General features: G+C 41.2%; 1 protein-coding gene across 1 annotated transcript; it reads left to right on the forward strand.

Annotated features, from left to right (window-relative positions):
• Positions 1–1,559: 1,559 nt before the first annotated feature.
• On the forward strand, positions 1,560–19,496 carry tcta (T cell leukemia translocation altered). Its single transcript, XM_048548101.2, has 3 exons — positions 1,560–2,103; positions 13,616–13,670; positions 14,359–19,496. Exons 1-3 carry the CDS (start codon positions 1,890–1,892, stop codon positions 14,399–14,401), a joined length of 312 nt encoding a protein of 103 aa, XP_048404058.1. The 5' UTR covers positions 1,560–1,889; the 3' UTR covers positions 14,402–19,496.
• The last annotated feature ends 2,064 nt before the right edge of the window (positions 19,497–21,560 follow it).

Genomic DNA, 21,560 nt, shown 5'->3' on the forward strand with positions numbered 1-21,560 from the left:
AGGGACCTTACTAATATAGGCCACCAGTTAACCAAAGCTACATCCAAAAGTGGAACTAGACCACAAACCACAGTGGAAACAATATTTTGCTGTTTATCTACAGCAAAGTCCTCAGGTTTTTGCTATCTCTTTACTGGCTACTTCTCTGAAATATTGCCCTCAATAATCAGGTTACTTCTGCTAATACTCCAATACATGGGAATATCGGGACCTGCATGTTCCTGTGTAAGCCACTGACCATCCTGACTTGGAAATATACTGCTATTCCAAAATCCTGGAATTCCTTCCCCATCAGGATTGTGAGTCAATCTGCAACACATGGACTGCAGCGGTTCAAAAACGCAGCTCACTGCCATCTTTTCAAGGGCAACTAATGATAGGCAAGAAATGCTGGCCAGCCAGCAACACCCACATCCCAACGATGAATCATCAAACATAAGCTGTTCTCATTCTCCCATTCCTGTTTCCATCTTTCTTTGCAGCCTGATCTCTAGTTTCCCATTGGCTGTAACATTCATTCCTCAATCTCCAACCAACCCAAACTTTGTTTTCCTTTTCAAATCAAACCTTCTCCTTTCCCCTGACCCAGATGCCCTATTGTACTGATTCTCATTTATCTCCCTGGCTCCACAAACCCATTCTTTCATCTCTATTTCTACATTATCCCTTCTGACTCCCAGTTTCCCACTCATTTCTCCAACCACTAAGCACTTACAACTATTGTGGCACAGCAGCCAGATATAATCGTACAATCAACTCTGAGTGGATGGGCAGACTGGGAGTTTAACAACACTGTGAGAAAAGGGAAAGCAGTAGAGTGACAGGACATTTAAACTATAAAGATTATTACCATACCTCTTTTGGGTGGAGTGGCATCTCCAACTCTTCCACGCAGTTTCCTTCCCCCTTGTGCATGGTTCTTTTGGTATTCTTGAAACCTCTCACACCTGGGCAACCAATTTGAAAGAACAAGTAAAAATACTTGACTGTAGAGGTTCCAACATTTATATCCATATAATATAGTCCCATCATTATATGTGATCAAATATTCATGCTTCCATTGGTAATTCATTCGGTCAGAGTTTGCACATTTTCTGTATTAGTATTTATGAATGGGTCACTACTACTGTATTTAACGATTCTAAAAGCAACAAGGCTTGGATCTCAAGAAGTCAACTGCCTTTAAGTGGTCATGCCACGTTTGTTCTTAAAAAAAATTCAATTAATTGAGATTTCCTTTAATTGTTTATTTGTAAGAAAAAATAGCATTTGACATGAGAAATTCACAACAAACTCGCTGTCGAAAACATGTTTTCAGAAAAAGGGACTAGACCCGACACATCAGCCTTCCTGCTCCTCTGATGCTGCTTGGCCTGCTGTGTTCATCCAGCTCTACACCTTGTTATCTCATGGTTTCTTTTTGTTGGCTTGCTGACTTGCATTCTAATGTGACAAATAAAACGAAACGCGTTCCCGTTGCCAGGTAACTGTAGTTTGCCTGCTCTGGGATACTGTATTTACAACCGATTGCTTTCCATTAAGATTGACAGATTCGCCACTGGCGATGACCGTTCGTTTCGAGATTTGAAAGGAAATGGATATGTGTTAAGGCAGGAATTTTAATGCTTCCGCCAAAGATGAAATAAGATATGTTAATGGTGGTGAGCTTGTTGTGAAAGTTGAGTTTTGTAGGGGAGGGGCGGAGGTGTCGAAAGTGTGGTTGTTGGGAGAGGCCGTGTCGGCTTTTTCCTCCCCTCCCCCTCCCCAATCCAATCGTCCCGGTCTCCCTCGGTGCTTCCTGTAACGGCGGTGTCTCCAGTCAGTGACAGGCGGAGAGGTCGGGGCGAGGGAAGGTTCCACTCCCGAGTGATGCAGCTCCCGGAGTGGAGATGGAGGCGCCGTCTTGGGATCTCGGGCTCTTCTCGTTCCTGTTGGAGCGTCTCCTCTCCTTTTGCAGCGAGTTCGCGCAGGACTGGAGCAGCAACGACATGAGGGTTACCATCTTCAAAATCCTGCTGGGCTGGCTGCTTGGCAGCTTGGTGGCAATCCACATGGCCTGGAAGTTTTATGGGGCTACAGTCAATGACATGTACTACAGGCAAGGTGTGTGTGTGTGTGTGTGTGTGTGTGTATATATTAGGATGTTGGTGGCTGGCTCTTGTTGGGAGGGGATTCATTTCGAATTTTACACGCCTTGCCCATGTTCTTGATATCAAGTTACCGCTGCTGCTAATTAAAGCTTCTGCTGTACTTGATCGAGACACCTCACCCTAACGTCTACGTCTCGCCAACGTTTTTATAAACGATAATTGTGGCTGACTACCTAGATAATTATTTTGTAGACGTTGGTTGAGGGATATATATTATCCAGGACACCAGGGATCACTTGAGTTCTGAAGACATTGGATTGGAAACATTAGCTCTGTTTCTCCCTCCACAGATTCTACTAGACCTGATTTTCTGTTTTTAGTTCAAATCAATCATGAGCAATGCTTTACTTTTATTACCAGGGATAACTCATTTGCACTTCTTTGAAATGGCGCAAAGAATCTTATGTATTTGCCTGAACAAGCAGATGGGACCTAGGTTCATTTGAAAGATGTGATTTCTGGCAATTGCCTGCCTCTTCGGTCCTGCAATAGAGTGCCAGCCTTGGTTTCATAATGTGCTAAACCCCTGAATTGGGACTTGGATCCAGCATTTTATAGTTTGGAGTTGAGTGCTACCAACTGAACCACACCTAGCGCTGTAGTCCAGAAATTGTTCATGTGGAAGGACAGTTGACCAGAAACATAAATAACAGATTGCTCAAGTTCTGTGTTGCTGCTCACATAGAATCATAGCACTACGGAAACAAGCCATTCAGCCCATCAAGTCTGCACTGACCCTCTGAAGAGTGTCACACCCAAACCCAGCCCCTGAACTTATTTGAGATAATGGGAACTGCAGATGCTGGAGAATCCAAGATAATAAAATGTGAGGCTGGATGAACACAGCAGGCCAAGCAGCTTTAAGCTCCTGAGATGCTGCTTGGCCTGCTGTGTTCATCCATCCTCACATTTTATTACCCTGAACTTATTTCTATTATTATCATATCTAATTCATCTAGCCTGCGCATCTTTGAATTGTGGGAGGAAACTGGAGCACCGGGAGACACAGGGAGGCTATGCAAGCTCCACAGAGACAGTCACGCAAAGCTGGAATTAAATCCAGGTCCTTTGTGCTGTGAGACAGCAGCGCTAACCACTGATTCACTATAAAAACCGAAAGAACTGTGGATGCTGTAAATCAGGAACAAAAACAAAGCTGCTGGAAAAGCTCAGCTGGGCTGGCAGCATCTGTGAAGGAAAACAAGTTAATGTTTTGGGTCCAGTGACCCTGAGGAAGGGTCACCAGACCTGAAACGTTAACTCTGTGTTTTCCTTCACTCATTCACCATTTTGCCTGTGTAGAGGCTATTGTGAATTTTTGTCTTCATCTTGCTGTTTTCACCAGTGGTGGAATTTGCTATGTGATTGAAGGCTTTTTTAAAAGAAAGAGTCCAGTGGGTAGTGGAGAGTGAAGAGGGTTGCCACAAATTACAAAGGGATCTTGATCAGAAGGGTCTGGCCTACATGTGACCTGTGGCCCACAGCAATGTGGTTGACTCTTAACTATTCTCTGGCCAGTTAGGAGTGGCTAATAAATACTGGCCTGGCCAGTGATGTCCTCAACCCGTGAATGAATCAAATAAAATACGTGCTGTATCTACATTCTAGCATTTTGCGTTTCATGTACAAAAATATTTGGATCACTCTTTGCTGCAGTACATTCTGTAGTCTGTCTAAATATAAAGTAATGTGCTCCTTCACCATCTTACCTATAACAGCGGATCACTTCATGTTTTTCAACATTTTGCCGTTTTGTTCATGGCAGTATTAAAATGCAGAACGAGCCATAGAACTGTCCAGCATGTAAACAGACCCTCCAGGCCAACTTGTCCATGCTGACCAGACATCCCCTATATAAATCTAGTGCCATTTGCCAACATTTGGCCCATATCCCTCTAATCCCTTCCTATTCATGTATTCATCCAGATGCCTTTTAAATGTTGTAATTGTACCAGTCTCCTCCACTTCCACTGGCAGTTCATTCCATATACGCATCACTCTCTGCATGAAAAAGTTGCCCCTTAGGTCCTTTTAAATCTTTCCTCTCTCACCTTAAACCTATATCCTCTAGTTTTGCACTCCACCACCACCCCCCCCCCCCCCCCCCCAACCCACACCAGGGCAAAGACCTTCGCTATTCATCCTATCTGTGCCTCTCATGATTTTATAAACCGCCTTAAGGTCACCCCTCAGCCTCTGATGCTCCAGGGCAAATAGCCCCAGCCTATTCAACCTCTCCCTATAGCTCAAACCCTTCACATTGGCAACTTCCTTGTAAATGTTTTCTGAACCCTTTCTAGTTTCACAACGGCCTTCCTATAAGAGGGAGACCAGAATTGCATGCAGTATTCCAAAAGCGGCCTAGCCAGCGTTCTGTACAGCCACAACATGACCTTCCAACTCCTTTGCTCGTTGCATTTACTAGGAAAGGCACACATACCAAATGCCATCTTCACTATCCTGTCTACCTGCAACTCCACTTTCAAGGAACTATGAACCTGCACTCCACGAGGTCTCGGTCTCTCTCCTTTAAGATGCTTGTTTAAAACATTCCTTTGACAAGGCCCTTAGTTATTTGTTAGAAAACTCCTTTCATAGCTTAATTTCAAAATTGGTGTAATAGTCGTTCCTGAGAAATGATGTGGGACATTTTGCTGTCTTAAAGGCATTATTTTTAATGCAAGTTATTGTATTTTCTGTTGTAATTGAAGGTCAACGGTGAAACCTTGGCTGAATAAATACCACCTTGTTTGCCCCTGAAACAATGGCAGACTGTGCCAAGCATGGTATGCCTGAATATTGCGCTAGTTGAGATTGGCTTTGCCTCATTGGACTTACAACATTTTGATGTAAAGAAGAGGCAAGATAGTTACTTTTAAGCTACTCGATGTGCATTGACCTGATGTCAGTGGTAGGCAAGTTGTTGGGAATCCTGAGGGGGAGAATTTGTGTACTTGGAAAGGCAAGGACAGATCAGGGATAGTCAACATGACTTTATGAGAAATTATGCCTCACTCAATTTATTGAGTTTTTTTGAAGAAGTAACAAAGAGGATTGATGAGGCCAGAGCGGTGGATGTGATCTTAATGGACTTCAGTAAGGCATTCGACAAGGTTCCTCATGGTACACATGTTAGCAAGGTTAGATCACACAGAATACAGGGTGAACTTACTATGTGGATACAGAACTGGCTCAAAGGCAGAAGACAGAGAGTGGTGCTAGAGGTAACATGGTGTGAAGCTGGATGAACACAGCAGGCCAAGCAGCATCAAAGGAGCAGGAAAACTTGACATTTTGGGTCAGAACCCTTCTTCAGAAATGGGAGAGGGGAAGGGGATTTTGAAATAAATAGGGAGACAGAGCGAGGCGGATAGAAGATGGATAAAGGAGAAGATAGGGTGAGAGGAAACAGAGAGGTCACTCCTGTCTGTCTCCTCTCACCCTATCTTCTCCTTTATCCAGCTTCTATCCACTTTCCCCGTCTCTCTCTCTTTATTTCAGAATTCCCTTCCCCTCTCCCATTTCTGAAGAAGGGTCCTGACCCTAAACGTCAAGTTTTCCTGCTCTGCTTTACTTTTTGAAGTATTGTGAGCAATTCTGGTCTCCTTGCTATAGGGAGGATGTTGTGAAACTTGAAAGGGTTCAGAAAAGATTTACAAGGATGTTGCCAGGGTTGAGAGTGTTTGAGCTATAGGGAGAGGCTGAATGGGCTGGGACTATTTACCCTGGAGTGTGGGAGGCTGAGGGGTGATCTTATAGAGTTTTATAAAATCATGAGGGGCATGGATAGGGTAGATTGTCAAGGTCTTTTCCCCAAGATGAGAGAGTCCAAAACTAGAGGGTGTAGGTTTAAGGTGAGGGGAAAAGGTATGAGGGACCTAATGAGCAACATTTTCACGCAGAGGGTGGTGCGTATATGGAATGAGCAACCAGAGCAAGTGATGGACCCTGTTATGTTTACAACATTTAAAAAGTCATCTGGATGTGTATATGAATAGGTACGGTTTCGAGGGATATGGGCCAAATACTGGCAAATGAGATTTGTGTAGGATATCTGATCAACATGGACAAGTTGGCCCGAAGGGTCTGTTTGCATGCTGCACAGCTGTATGACTGTATGGTTGAAACATGAAACAAATTCAAACTCTATATCATGTGGAAAGATTGAGAAGGTCCTAAAGAAACTATTTCTATAAGTCATCAGGGGTGTGGAGACTGTAGGTGAGGGAAAATCTGTTTCCCTTGGTAGAAAGATTGGGAACAAGAGGGCGATAAAGTGAACTGCAGATGTTGGAGAATCCAAGATAACAAAGTGTGAAGCTGGATGAACACAGCAGGCCAAGCAGCATCTCAGGAGCACAAAAGCTGTCGTTTCGGGCCTAGACTCTTCATCAGAGAGTCTCTCTGAAGGGTCTAGGCCCGAAACGTCAGCTTTTGTGCTCCTGAGATGCTGCTTGGCCTGCTGTGTTCATCCAGCTTCACACTTTGTTATCTGGGAACAAGAGGGTGCACTTTTAAGGTAATTGGCAAAATAAGCAATGGCAGAATGATGAAGTGCAACAAGTGGATGAGATTTGGAATATATTGCTTGTTTGTGCACGAGGCAGGTTCAGTTTGAGGTGCTACCTGAGGTGCTAGAAGGTTGGGAGGAGTGACACTTGATGAATCAGAAAACCTGCACAAGCATGATGGGTTGATTAGCCTCCCTCTGTGGTGAAATGACATGATTCTATGTCTGACATTTTAAAAATTTTTCATTCATGGAATGTGGGCATCATTGGTTAGGCCAGCATTTACGGCCTGCCTCCAACTGCCCTTGAGGTAGTGGTGAGTTGCCTCCTTGAACATATGCTGGCTATTTGCTGTACGTTTACACTCAAAGATGTGGGGGCAAGAGATGGTGATGGATGAACAGTGATGAATATTGTATTGGGAAAATAGATGTATTATAATACAGGCAGTCCCTGGGTTGCAAACAGGTTCTGTTTCTGAGTCTATTTGCAAGACTATTTGTATGCAAGTTAGAACACAATCCAGGACTCTATAATACAGCCTTTCATAAGTACAAGAAATGTTTGTATTTTGGATATTTAAAATTACATCCCTGTATGGGATTACGTTTATAAGTTGGATATGCATAAATTGGGGATTCCCTGTACTTAATACAACTCGGGGGTAATGCTGTGAAGTTTTTATGGTTGTCTCTGCCTTTTATATAAAAGCGCAATTGAACAGAAACGGCTGAAGCAAATATTTCCTGTGGTTGGGTAAATCAAACTAGGGTCTATGACCTTATGTAATTTAAAATTCAACTTAGGAAACACTTTTCCAGAAAGTCTTTAATAGAAATACAAAACATGTTCATTTCCTCAACTCCCTCATCTCAGCAAAGAAAAGGGTGGGGCTGCTAAACCAGTTGTTGCTTTTGAGACTGAGGTGTACAGGATTTTCCTTTTGTAAAGGTGTTTAAGGATATGGATCAAAAGCAAGGTAAATACTGCTTCAGGTACAGATTGATCATGGTTTATGGAATGGCAGAACAGACTTCAGGGGTTGGTCTCCTTACTCGTGATCCAAAGTGCCTCATAGTGCCTATACTTCACAAAGTAATTAATTATCTGTGAAGAGCTTTGGAACATCACCTCCTCCAGTGTTAGACTCCCTGCCTTACTTAAACAAACTGCTGATTGAAATTCATTGCCAAACGCTTGGAAAATATCAGTTGTTAAATTTTCAATTTTCTTATCAGGATTTCTTTGACTTGTTTGAGATGGGTCAATATAAGTGAGGTTCATAGAATTGTTTGTGACATGGGGACTGAATGGTAATGCAGTTTTTTTTCAAGTTATTGTTAATTAGATCAAAAATGCCTACAAACTATTAAGGATCCTGTGTAGAACGTAGTAACTTTGAGCCTATCACAACTGTTACAATGCTGTCACTATAAAAAGATTTAAGGTTCTTGCAAAGATTTGTAGCTTGGGTTATGGATGAGATTGTTGGCTTGCTCGCCGAGCTGGCTGATTATCATTACAGACATTTCGTCACCAAGTTGGATAACATCATCAGTGTGGCCTCCAATGAAGAGATGTTGTACTAAATCATCATACCAAAACACTACCAACCAGCAACACTGGAACAGGCCATCGCCAAACAACACAGGACCAGAACAAAGAAGGAACGCACGCTACAGGAGAAACCGACCAAACTTATCCACCACAAAAACAAGGACAACAACAAACCAGACTCATGGATAAGAAACTTATCCAGCAGGCCACTTACTGAAACCGAGAAAGTTATCTTAATATGCTATAAACCATAACCACAGAGACACGAACAGCAGACTTCGAAGCTACACTAAAAGGAAATGGACTTACGGAGGGATTGAAACACAACAAGCCATCCAACAAACTATAATCCCTACACTGAATTCGAGGAATAAATGGGACACCCTCAACACATCGGAGAGAAAAGCACTCAAAGGACTCGAGGAAGATAGGAATGTCATAATTCTGCTAGCAAACAAACGGCGCATGATCATCGTTGTGAATAAACTGGACTACGTTGAGAAGGCACAGGCACTGCTTGCAGATACCCATACTCTCCAACAGGTGGCGATAGACCCGACACCACAGTTAACAAACAGTATCACCCATATGCTGAGGAGACTAAAACATGCAGGACAATTGACCAAGACAGAGTATGTGAAAATGTAACCAGAAGACTCGAACACCCCCGCTTCTACAGACTATCCAACATACGCAAACTAGACACCCCCTCAGACCCATTGACTCCCTTACCAGGCACACCTACGCACAAACTAGTCAAGGACCTACAACAGACATAGAAACACTTGGTTGACGGATCACCCCACTCCTTCCACTCAACCCAGGACTTCCTTAACAACACTAGAACATTAAAATCAACGATGGTATCCTTTGACGTCACAACACTGTTCACATCCATTGATATACCAGTAGCCAAAGAAACATTTCTCACATTACTAGATGCAGCCAAAATGCTGACTCCAAGCAGCTCCGTCAGCAAGGACAACATACTCAGAATACTGGACCTGTGTCTCACCATACACTTCATCTTAATGGCCAAATATACAAACAAATCAATGGCACACCAATGTGGTCACCCATCTCAGGGCTTATTGCAGAGGCAGTTATTGAAAGACTGGAACCACCCCTCATACAGCCAAAGTTGTGGATCGGATACGTGGACAATACGTTTGTTGTCATTAAATGTACTAAGTTAGAAAAGACACACCATCTCATCAACAACATTTTTGCCTGGATCAAATTTACGTGAGAAGAGGAAGATAATAATCAACTTCCGTTTCTAGATGTCGGGGATGAACGAATGATCAACGGGGAGTTCTTCCTCAGTTTCCACAGCAATTATCCCAACATCCACAAATAAAGCTGTATTCAGACACTATTCAAATGGCCTCTAGATAGACAGTGCTAAGAAGACATTGTAATGCCCCAATGCACTGACCACACAACTGTATTATCAAGAACATATCAGAGCTGACAACCAGACTCCTGCGACCATCAGAAATCAAGGTAGCACACAAACCGACAGCCATACTATGACAAACCCTCACAAAGACCACAGACCCCATACCCATGACATGCAAGACCAACGTAGTTTGCAAAATACCTTGCGATGACTGCAACAAACATTGCATCAGCCAGACCGGAAGGAAACTAGCCATCCAGATACAAGAACACCAACTAGCAGCAAAATGACATGATGAACTTTCCTTCATCTCAGTGCACTCGGACAAGAAAGCCATCAGTTTAACTGGGACAACGTGACTATCCTAGCTCAAGCCAACCATAGACACACACAGGAATTCCTAGAGGCCAGGTTGTCAACCCGTGATGCAATCAACAAATGTGCAGTTAGACCCATATACGAACCAATGCAGAACAGAGCTGGAAATGACACAACCCAACTGAACAGACTGGATCATATAAATACCAAGCGAGTGGAACAACATAGCTTCATTGGGGGCCACACTGATGATGTGACCTAGCATGGTGACGAAATGTCTGTACAATACTCACCCAGCTTGGCAAGCAAGCCAACATCCTTTAAAAAGGTTATTTTGTCCTTGGTTTTTTTGAAGAGAGGTTGTAAAGGCAGAGATGCTAAAGATTAACGAGTAACATCTTAACAATGGAAGGAGAGTGGCCAGTTCTCCCATCTCAGGGTTTTTTTTTAGTTGTTGTTTTAGCTGTAGCAGTCACAAGATGTTTTGAGTACCAGAAATGTTGCAAGCTTCAGTAAAGGATTCCTCTGACTTGCTCTGAAATCTTTCTCTTTCTCTCTCTGGATGTTGTTCCCCCCTGCCTGTAGAATCTGTGTTTGAATTTACCTTTTTACCAAAGGGTATGTTTATGGAATTTTACTATATTGGAACAGTTAATTAGTTAAGTTACTGTATTGCGTTGGTTAGGTTTTCCAATAGTTAAGTTGCTATAAGTTCTGCTTCCTTTTGTTCATGTTTCAATAAATTTTGTTTTGCTTACACAATTTCCTTTTATACCCTATAGGTAATTGCCCTCGAATGCCCAACGATTTCCATTTTAAAATGACTATTACTTCTGCTTCCACCATCCTTATGAATGTTTTACCATTTGTATTATACCTGGAACATCTACTTCACGTCTGCCTTTAAAGAAAGCAAAAGTTAGGGTCTAGGCTACCTTCTTAAAATATTTAGAGGTGGTCTGGCCTGGTCCATAACACAGTGAAGTGTTTGAGCACATGATTAAGATTGATGCTCCAGAACACTGCAGGTGGTGTCTCCACATCCTGTTCTGTTGGTTCAAGCTGCACTGTGAAATATCCTATAGTATCACTTGAACAGAAAGTTGTCTAAAGCAGCCATTATCAATTTAAAGCATAAACTAATGATTCGTCTCATGAGTGTTTCTCTGATGAATGAGGCAGCGTTTATTATTGTCTGAAGCAGTTATGCATATTATTGTTTTTAAGCAGAAAACATCATTTAAAATTTTACCTGAACTTTGATAGGTATTATATTTCTAAAATGTGCTCTTGCCAAAATATGGTTCAGTGGTTTGCGTTTATATTGTACCTTTAAAGATACAACGTGTCCATTTGCACTTCAGAAGTTTCAACCAGAAAATGGGAGCCAAGCTAAAGAAGAAGCTGTTAGAAAAAGTGATGACAAACTTAGTCAATGGTCTGTATTTGAGAGCAAGAGAATCGAATTTCTAGTCAGTTGAAAGCATGGCCAATAAACGTGGGAAAAAAATTAGGGTATGCGTTCAAGCTGAAAGGAAGAATAGAATTAATGTTCATCCTTTGTAAGATTGTGGATTCTTCAAGATTGAATGTATATAAGCTATCTGACACCCCAGATGATGTCGAGATCAAGATGGGTGGATACTGCAAACAAAAGTTTGGAAGCTGACTCCATGTCTCTTGGTGATGTCACTAACACTGATAGGGGGTTGGGAAGATGGTCAAGCTTAGATCCTTGGGAGCTGTGGAGCTAATAATCTAAATATGGAGCTACGTTTTGTTGAAGAATAGTTTTATTCCATTTTGACATTCTTGTTTACAATGTCATTGTGGCACAGAAGAGGCCATTTGCCCATTTGAGCCTATGCCAGATCTCTCCAGTGCAATCCAGTAAGTCCCCTTCCATTTTATACCTTTATAGGTTATTGTCCTCGAATGCCTATCAATTTCCTTTTTAAAATCATTATTATCTCTCCTTCCACCATCCTTATGAACAGCAAATTCCAGGATTTTACTATTCACAGTTTTTGTTTTGAGTTGTTTTTCCTTGTATCTCCCTATATGTCTTGTACAGAATCTTAATTCCCTTTTGCCTTGTAACACCGTCTAATGGGAATACCTTTTCTTTATCTGCCCCATTTAAACTTGTCACCATCTCATATGTCGCCAGCAGATCACCCTCTCCCCAACATCCTTCGTGTTCCAACAAGAGCTGCATCTTCTCCAAAAATCTTCTCAAACTGAACTTCCCTCGTTTCTGGAATAATTTTAGTGAATCCCCTGTGCAGTCTCTGATGAATGGAATTGGGTGGAATACTCCAGTTGTGACCTCTTGAGTGCTTTTTTTAAAGTTCAGCATAATAGCTGACCTTTTGTGCTCACTACCTCTGCTTCTGAAACCCAAGATTCCATATGCTTTGCTGCCATCAAAATCTGTGTGCACATGAATAAATCTGAGTAGATCTGTAAGTGATAATAAAATGTGAGGCTGGATGAACACAGCAGGCCAAGCAGCATCTCAGGAGCACAAAAGCTGACGTTTCGGGCCTAGACCCTTCATCAGAGAGGGCTCCTGAGATGCTGCTTGGCCTGCTGTGTTCATCCAGCCTCACATTTTATTATCTTGGAATCTCCAGCATCTGCAGTTCCCATTATCTCAGATCTGTAAGTGAGTTTACTTTATGCTGTACAACACCATGAATCTTTAACAATATAAGAAATAAGGATTATTGCAGGATCTTGCTACTGACAACTGGCTTCATTGTATGTGAAATAATTCAGTGGATTTGCAATCCTTGTTCAGAATGTGCAAAATTCTAATTATGATAACTGCATTTCTTTTACATAACACAACATGTTTTATTTCTGACTTCTATAAGCAGTCATTGGCTGTTCCTAATGCGAAGATGACACATTGGTCGAGACCAATGTTCTCTCTGAGCTGCGTGGCTGCTGTTGCCCTGAGGCTCTGCACACTTTGATTGGCATGCTAACACATGTGCTTCCAGTTCTGAAAGTTTCTGGTGCACACAGATCCCAGTCTGCACAATGGAAAAAGACAAGGGAATATTGGTCGTGATCAGTGGGTTGATTCTGAACCAAAGATGTTTGGGCATTTCGGGCAAGCCGTCCAAAGAGATACTGGGATCCAGAGTATAGGCTTTCCTTCCTTTTCATTCGTCCTTTGCAGTTGATCTGGCTTATTGTTAAGCAATTCCCTGTAATGTGACTGCAGATGTAACAGACTGTTGTCAAAACGATTCTTTTTGGTGCGTGGACCTCTGGTCCGTGAGCTCCATCCACGTCCTAAACTGGAAGTCAATGCGTCAGCATGCCGATGGTGTCTGCAGAACCTTCAGAGTGGCTAAGCAGCTTAGAGGGATGTTGGTTAAAACCAGTAATGTACTTTAGGAAAGGAAATCGACCGTCCTTATTTAGATGGCTTACATGCAACTCCAGATTGATAGCGACTTTAAACTGACTCTGAAACTAGCCTTACAGGTGACACTCCGTTTTTGTGAATGACTTTTCTCTCGGAGGAAAATTTCTTACTAAAAAGAAGAATATTGTCGGAGATCCCTGGGACTGCGCTGTGCATTCCAGCTGCCTAAAAATGCAAGTTGCGATTCTCTGTAATGTCGTGGAACAAGCTGTTTGACTTTCAGCTTATTTTACAGGTAGCGGAGGTCAGAATGGAGGCACTCCAGACAGCTCTTCAAACTTTACCAGTTGGTACGTTTACTTTTAAAGAGCTTTTGAAAATACAATATTTCTCACATTGTGAAACATTGACTAGATGAAAATTTTTCAAAATTACTTTTATTATCCAATTTTTACCTTGATCTGAAAGCTAATTTTGTTAAAAATCCCAATATGTTCGTTCAGAATGTCTACTCTGGTATGTAGTTAAAGTAAATCAGCTAGTCTAAAGGTGCTAATGCACTTAGGAACTTTATCAAAGAGATGTTCTCATGACTGAGTGCTCTTAATCATTGATTTCCACTGGAGCACTATTGTAGTTTGCCAAACAAAAATGTGAACCTGACTCAAACTTTACCAAATTGAATGAGGAGCAAAAAGTAAAGCCCAATTATATTGCCCCTATTACCTCGCAAATGTATTCAGCTTTTTGAACATGGTTTGCAGATTGATTTGCAGTAGTAGAGGTCAAAGGGTGGTGGTTCTAGATGGCTGTGTGTTTGACAAAAGGCTGGTGTCCAATGGCATACCAGTGGCGTACAGACATCAGTGCTGGGTCCTTTCTTGTTTGTGATTATTTTCCATATTATTTGTATATAACATGGGTGGAGAGTGATAGGCAGGTTTGCTGATGACATGAAGATGAGCAGGTGGTTGACTGAGAAGAGCAACGTTTCAATTCCAATTTTGACTCCTAAAATGTTTTTAATTGTTTCTACAGGGACAATGCCAGTGGCGAGTCAATTAAAAGTCACAGGGAGTGAGTGATGTGTGAAACCTGCCTCTGCGACATGAGGTGGCTTGCTGTGTGGAGTAAAGTAATTGCGACTCTGGAATGTTCAAACTTCTATTGGGTGCTAAGTTCTTCAAAATATTGTGTTGCACCTGATGAAATGTGCCATTGTGACTCAGTGCCGTTGTTTTGTTTCTATTTTCTATAATTCTTAGGCTTTGCTGAGTATCTGGGGAAGTATATATTGGCACATGTCAGTTGAAAGATACCAGAAATAAAAATATTCATTATTTTAATGCTTTGGGCTAGTACAACTCCCCGGGATTCTGAATAGTGCTGCAAAATGGATCTTATCTGAAGAAGAAAAAGAATCGGTATGATTCTGTTCAAAAGGGGTGAAATCAAGTGGTGATGCATGTCATTCTATGAGCCTAGCAGTGGATCATCAAAGAACTATCAAGGTTTTAGTAGACAATGACATTACATTCTGCAGTAATTTATCGAGGGCAAACTAATTTGAATTGGGTAACATCAGCGAACACAGATCCTTCAGCTTATCTACATGCTAGTCTGTAAAGTCCATCAAACTGCTTTCACGTTGATCCCAAAGTGCAACGGGATAGTTTTGTAGAACCGAAAGAGGTATTGGTGGGAATTAAAATAGACCAGTTTGAGTTTGATATCCGAAACGCTGTTGTTTTTGTTTTGTCCTCTGTATACATGCAAATATTGGCAGAACCCAAGATTATTTGTGTATAGACATGACCAATACAGTTCAACTACAGCATTATCAATGATGAGATGGAACGTTCCCTGAAGGAGCTAAATAAAGTAAAATATTTAAATCTGAGGCAATTGCTCAGTCTTCCTGTGAACATATTAATTCTTCATGTTGGGTGCACCTCTGGTGACTGTACATCCTGAGAAAAGTTAATCGCCTGTAACCTGTTGGGGAGTGTACAGCTGATTTCAAGTTAAATCATCCAGTTGGTGAAAAACTGAGGAGGTTATTACAAATATCTAGTATAACAGTTATTGGGTTGCACATTTCTGATGTGCCTGTATGATGATCTATGATAGAATGGTGAGTTCATGTCAGTAACTCCCCCTGTGTATTACATTTCTAATCTTGATCTTGCTGTCAGGAAAAAAAATTTCAGGAGAAACTTTCAACTGGTTGTAGCCTATCTCTTTTCTGAAAAACAAATGACAGCTTGTTTGCAGTGTATCTTGTTTACCAATTTGCCTGACTAAATCAACTTTTCAGGCATGCTGTGAAGTGAGTACCCAGAACATCTGAGATTCATCCATTCAAATCAGGATCCCGTGCCTGTTGTAAAGCCCTGGTTTCAACTTTCAAAGAGTACCTGGTGGACTTCACACAGCATGTAAGTCCTTTTTGGCTATACTTTAAGAGGCCTCGTTAAAGAAATGCCCTTTCTGAAAACGTTATTTTAAATGATGTTCAGAGAAACATGAGGGCTTCACTGGATCTTACAAAAATAATGTAGCCCACTATTGGCCTAGTTCACCAACTCTGTAAACCAGCACACTGACAGGCTTTACATGCCAGCTAATGGTTTTTCATTACAGAAAACTAGTAAACTGAACTGGACCCTCTGGTACCCACAACTTAGCTAGAGAATGTTACTAAGACTCGTATCAGGACATGGTTGGTTTTTCCCAACCACCATGTTAGGTGGACACTGCATGAGCATAACCAGTACTCATAACCATTGACAGTCTCATTGCTTTCCCACAGGAAGATGAAGAATTACCTTGAGTTTGTCAAATACTTTCTGACAGGAAACTCAAGAATTGGTTTGGATAAGGCCTTGGTTCAGCTTATCCTGTTCCACAAGGCTCAAGCGACACTTTTATCTGCTGACTGGATTATTATGCACTTACTACTAGCTTTAGCATTCTGAGGGTGAAATATACTTTATGCACATAATGTTTGAGAGATAGGCATGCCGTTTCGGAATTAACCTTTCTTAAATTCAATGAAGACCTGAAATACTGCAAGTACAAAGTAGACCACAGAAATAATCAATTCTAAGTGGAAAATCAGGACTATAAACCCATAATTAAAGTCAACTTTCCCTCTCAAAAAATCAGTAAGGGGTTAAAATCAAGAATATTATCATAACTGAAATAGATACATAATGGTAGACTGTTCATCTCAATTTAATCTTGATTTTTGTGTCTTATTTAAATTCCAAATAAATCATAAGTTACAGTTATGTTTTACTGTATTTTGGCAAGCTGTCTCCACTTTTTCTTTCTTTTTGCCAGGCCCCTCAAAACAATTATTTTGGGAATAGTGATGTATGATTATGTTACATTATAGAAGCATGATTACCTTGCACAGAATGGATATTTAAGTCCATCCAATCTGCAAATTGATGATGTAATACTGTGTCTTTAGTACCACTGTTACTTTGCTGTCATGCTACATTGTGTATTTTCAAAACAAAAATTCTTGAAGGAAAATTTTATGTTTCCGTCCGTATAAAAGGCCATCTAAGTTGAGAGCAGCTAATGAAGTGTATACCAAGCAATTTACCTTTGTTTTTCAACAGTGTACCAAAATAAGAACTGAAGTTTAAGATATAAACAGGCATCTTTTGTTTGCATATTGCCGAAAAAAAGTTAGTAAAATCTCTAGGACCAAACAAAGTATCATAATGAGATTTCTAATTTTATGATGCTTAGTATGAACCTTGATGTTTGACATTGTGCTTGCATTTCTATTGTATTGCATTCTTTTCAGTTAGGTCCAGTGATACAATGTGACAGGGCTTGATTCTAAGTTTACAAGGATAGTGCAGCATTCATGAAAATAGATCATTTGCTATTTATTCCTTATTCAGTAACTGGTGGCAGTGATTACTCTGACAGATTATGCAAAGCTGGTTGGTATGTGAATAGAGAGAGTATGTAATGAGAGAGCCTTGACAAAAAGTTAGTTGTTCAAATTTGACTTATTCCCTCTATCCCAAACCTAAAGCTGAGGATTCTGTTCTCTATGCTGTCGAGACTGAGCTCTCCTGAGGGACACAGCCCTTTTAATTGAATGATGAAGTGCACACAAGTGCATTGACAAATAACTTTTCCTTGAGCTAAATGCCATTGGTATCCTTGAATAGTTGTGCGTAGGTAAAGCCAGCTTTCAGTAAAATGTAAGTGTTGTGTTTGATTTCAAAAGATAGTTGGAGACATAATAGCACAATAATCCTTCTGAAGATTCATTAATGACAGGTGAAATATAATGCAACTTTTATTGTTACATACCAGGAGTGATCAGAATTCAAAATGTGGTGGAATGAAAAAGACTAGATATTTTAGTCCAATTTCCAAGTGTTCATCCATATGTAATGTTCATTCATGGGATGATTTTTCCTTCCCTTACACCCCCTGCACACACCCACACAACCCCACCCCCACACCCACAAAAATCCCTTTGAAAATTATGTTGAGTTCAGTTGGAACTTATTAATCTTATCATTCATCTCAGAGAACAGAAACCACTCCTGCCTTGGCTATCATTTAAAAATATATAATGTAGGTGAGCAGATACTATGGGTAGAGCCATATGTTGGCCTCACTACAGAAATTATAACCTAGGTTTTGCTGTTCCTCCAACATGCCCCTGATGTTATGATTTTAGATCAGTGTTGCGTCAGACATTGCTAACATTTGTCCGTTTCAAGGGACATGGATTCTGTATCACTGGCCTCTCAGAAATGACTTTTATGATAGAAGAACTACCACCTTGCCATTTTATGTTGTAACAATAGAATATGATGGAAGAGTTTTTTTTATTAAATAGCTACATGAAGCTATTCAATTTTCTTCTCTATCCCTTTTTTAAAACTAACTTCTTTCATTCTTTTTCCCTCCCTGAAACAGATGGCCTTTAGCACCTAGTACTTTGCCTGATTTGAGTTTATTGAGTGTTCGTCCTTGTATAAATGAAAGTTGAAGGATAGTGTGAGACAATATCACAACCATGCTCTACCCTGATTTTACTTGTAATGAATTTCTCTCGTTTAGATTTTCCTCAAAGTATCGTATGATTTCCTAGTACAATCCCCTACCCCAATGCCCCAGCCAAGAGGTCAGTTATATGATACCTTCAACTGAGCAAGCAGACTTGGGTTTTCTTGGATTCCACGGCTCAGTATCTCAGTATTAGGTATTTTATATTTGTTTAATACAGGAAAGACCCACACAACCTCCACACAGCCGCATTGTTTCATTTTCTTTCCCTTTTAAAGTACCTTTTAGCTCTTCATCATAAAATGTGCAAGGGGAAAGGTGTTTTGGGGCTTCTAATAAAGCCTCCATTAACGGGATGCTAGCTTGTGTACAGTCCAGGGAGACTGGTTCTTATTTATTTCTCTACCTCTCTACTCTGAAAGGAAGTGCTTGATCTCTGCTTGTCAGTTTTTTTTTGCAGCAACAAGATTAATCACTCAGTACTTGCACATAATGTGATTATGATGCTACCATGTTGCATAAGTTTTTTTCTTGGACGTTTTCTTTACCCCATTGGTAATACTTAGCAAATGGTTCAGTAAAGGTTGCTCACAAAAATGGTTGAAATAAAAAAAGCAGATTTACTTTTAGATTTCAGACAAGCAGTTATATTTTTCAGTTTTTGTGCAAACATTTTCCATGAATGCAAGGATAATTTATTTGTTTACTGATTCCCTTTCAACTGCAGCATTGATACACCATTGCTATATTACAGTTTTTTAAAAAAGCAACATTTTGACAGCTGTTTGCCAAAAGTTAGTCTCAAATTCCAAGAGATCCTGGAATAATTGTACTGAAGTAATTTATATTCTACTGAAATGCATTTTTCTAATATAAATATTTTGTACATAAACAATAGATTTTGTAAATCACAGTAATCCTTAAATTGGATAGCCACTGTAAACTTATGCCCCCAAAGTTGATTAACTGTATTTATGTTGGAAATGTAAAGATTTCCTGGCTGCTGTACATTGGAAAAAAACTGCTGTATGTGTGTATATATGTATATTTATCCTTAATTTTGTTTTGGGAGGGACTGTACTAGATTTGTTTTTAATTGTATAAAAGAAGTTGTAGAAACAAAACTTGACTGTTTGTACTTATTCTTTTGCTGAAGATCATTGAAGGTCACATATACAATTTACTAAAATGCCAAATTTCTCAACTTGCAAAATTCTAACCATCTCCAACATTAGAAAAAGATTGTTATTAGCTCCTTCAGTGGCTTAATCATTTGTTTCTGAGATTTGCTGCACTGGATGCCAGCTGTTTAGTAAGTCTGGCTGAATCAGTGAGCTGTAGTACATTGTGTTCAATAACAAGCAATGACACAATAATCTTAAAAAAAACAGATTGGGTCCAGTGGGAGAAGGAGCTAAGAATCTTTAGAGAGCAAAATAAGGACACTGTATCAAGAAGGGATTTTTATCATTCGTTCCGTTTGAATTAATTTGAACTTGCTTGATCATAAAATGTTTTAGTTTTTAAAATCAGTAGTGTGCCTTTTCATTGTAAAATTATATGAACCTTACTTATTTTTAATGAGAATGGCACAAATGCAAAAATACATTGTTTTTGTAGAAGAGGTGTAAAAGACTCAATTTTACATTTTCTAATTTCTTCAGGTGGCTCATTGGATGAAAAGCCATTCACCTGAAAATGTGCAACTCTGTGCACAACTGTTTTGATTTCTTTGCCTGTTTTATTCTGGGTGACTTTCTTTACAATTTTCCTCAATTTCTCGTAGAGGTGTTTGATTCAAGGGCACTGGGAGCTCACCAGCATTTTGTCTAAGTGATCATTTGTCGTGAGAAAACAAAGTGTGGAACTGGATGAACGCAGCAGGCCAAGAAGCATCTTAGGAGCACAAAAGCTGATGTTTCAAGCCTAGACCCTTCATCAGAAAAGGGGGATGGGGAGAGGATTCTGAAATAAATAGGGACAGAGGGGGAGGCAGACTGAAGATGGATAGGGGTCAGGAGAGTATAGGTGGGGAGGTAGGGAGGGGATAGGTCAGTCCCGGGAGGACGGACACGTCAAGGGGGAGGCGGGATGAGGTTAGTAGGTAGGAAATGGAGGTGCGGCTTGAGGTGGAAGGAGGGTATAGGTGACGGGAAGAACAGGTTGGGCAGGCGGGGATGAGCTCGGCTGGTTTTGGGATGCAGTGAGGGGAGGGGAGATTTTGAAGCTGGTGAAATCCACATTGATACCATTGGGCTGCATGCAGAGTTCCCAAGCAGAATATGAGTTGCTGTTCCTGCAACCTACGGGCGGCATAATTATGGCGCTGCAGGAGGCTCAGGATGGACATGTTGTCTAAGGAATGGGAAGGGGAGTTGAAATGGTTCCTGACTGGGAGGTGCAGTTGTTTACTGCGAACTGAGCGTAGGTGTCCTGCAAAGCGGTCCCCAAGTCTCCACTTGGTTTCCCCAATGTAGAGGAGGCCACAACGGGTACAGCGGATGTAGTGTACCACATTGGCGGATGTGCACGTGAACATCTGCTTGATGTGGAAAGTCATCTTGGGGCCTGGGATGGGGGTGAGGGAGGTGGTGTGGGGGCAGGTGTAGCACTTCCTGCGGTTGCAGGGGAAAGTACCGGGTGTGATGGGGTTGGAGGGGATTGTAGAACGGACAAGGGAGTCCCGGAGAGAGTGGTCTCTCCGGAAGGCAGACGAGGGTGGGGTTGGAAAAATGTCTTTAGTGATGGGGCCGGATTGTAGATGGTGGAAGTGTCGGAGGATGATGCGTTGTATCCAGAGGTTGGTGGGCTGGTATGTGAGGACTAGGCGGGATTCTCTTTTGGCGGTTATTGCAGGGGCGGGGTGTAAGGGGAGGTGCAGGAAATGCGGGAGACACGGTCAAGGGTGTTCTCAACCACTGCGGGGTGGGGATGTTGCGGTCCTTGAAGAACAAGAACATCTGGGATATACAGGAGTGGATTGCCTCATCCTGGGAGCAGAGGCAAAGGAATTGGGATAAGGGGATGGAATTTTTGCAGGAAGGTGGGTGGGTGGAGGTGTCCTCCAGGTAGCTGTGGGAGTTGGTGGGCTTGAAATGGACATCGATTTGTAGGTGGTAGTCTGAGATGGAGACAGAAAGGTCCAGGAAAGTGAGGGATGTGTTGGAGATGGTCCAGGTGGGGTGGAA

This window comes from Stegostoma tigrinum, chromosome 11 (genome assembly GCF_030684315.1).
Source record: "Stegostoma tigrinum isolate sSteTig4 chromosome 11, sSteTig4.hap1, whole genome shotgun sequence".
NCBI classification, from domain to species: domain Eukaryota; kingdom Metazoa; phylum Chordata; class Chondrichthyes; order Orectolobiformes; family Stegostomatidae; genus Stegostoma; species Stegostoma tigrinum.

Coding starts and splice junctions, on each gene's coding strand:
- tcta (XM_048548101.2), top strand. CDS start 1,890: ATGGAGGCGCCGTCTTGGGATCTCGGGCTCTTCTCGTTCCTGTTGGAG. Junction 2,104..13,615: donor TGACATGTACTACAGGCAAG/GTGTGTGTGTGT, acceptor CTTATTTTACAG/GTAGCGGAGGTCAGAATGGA. Junction 13,671..14,358: donor TCTTCAAACTTTACCAGTTG/GTACGTTTACTT, acceptor TTGTTTCTACAG/GGACAATGCCAGTGGCGAGT.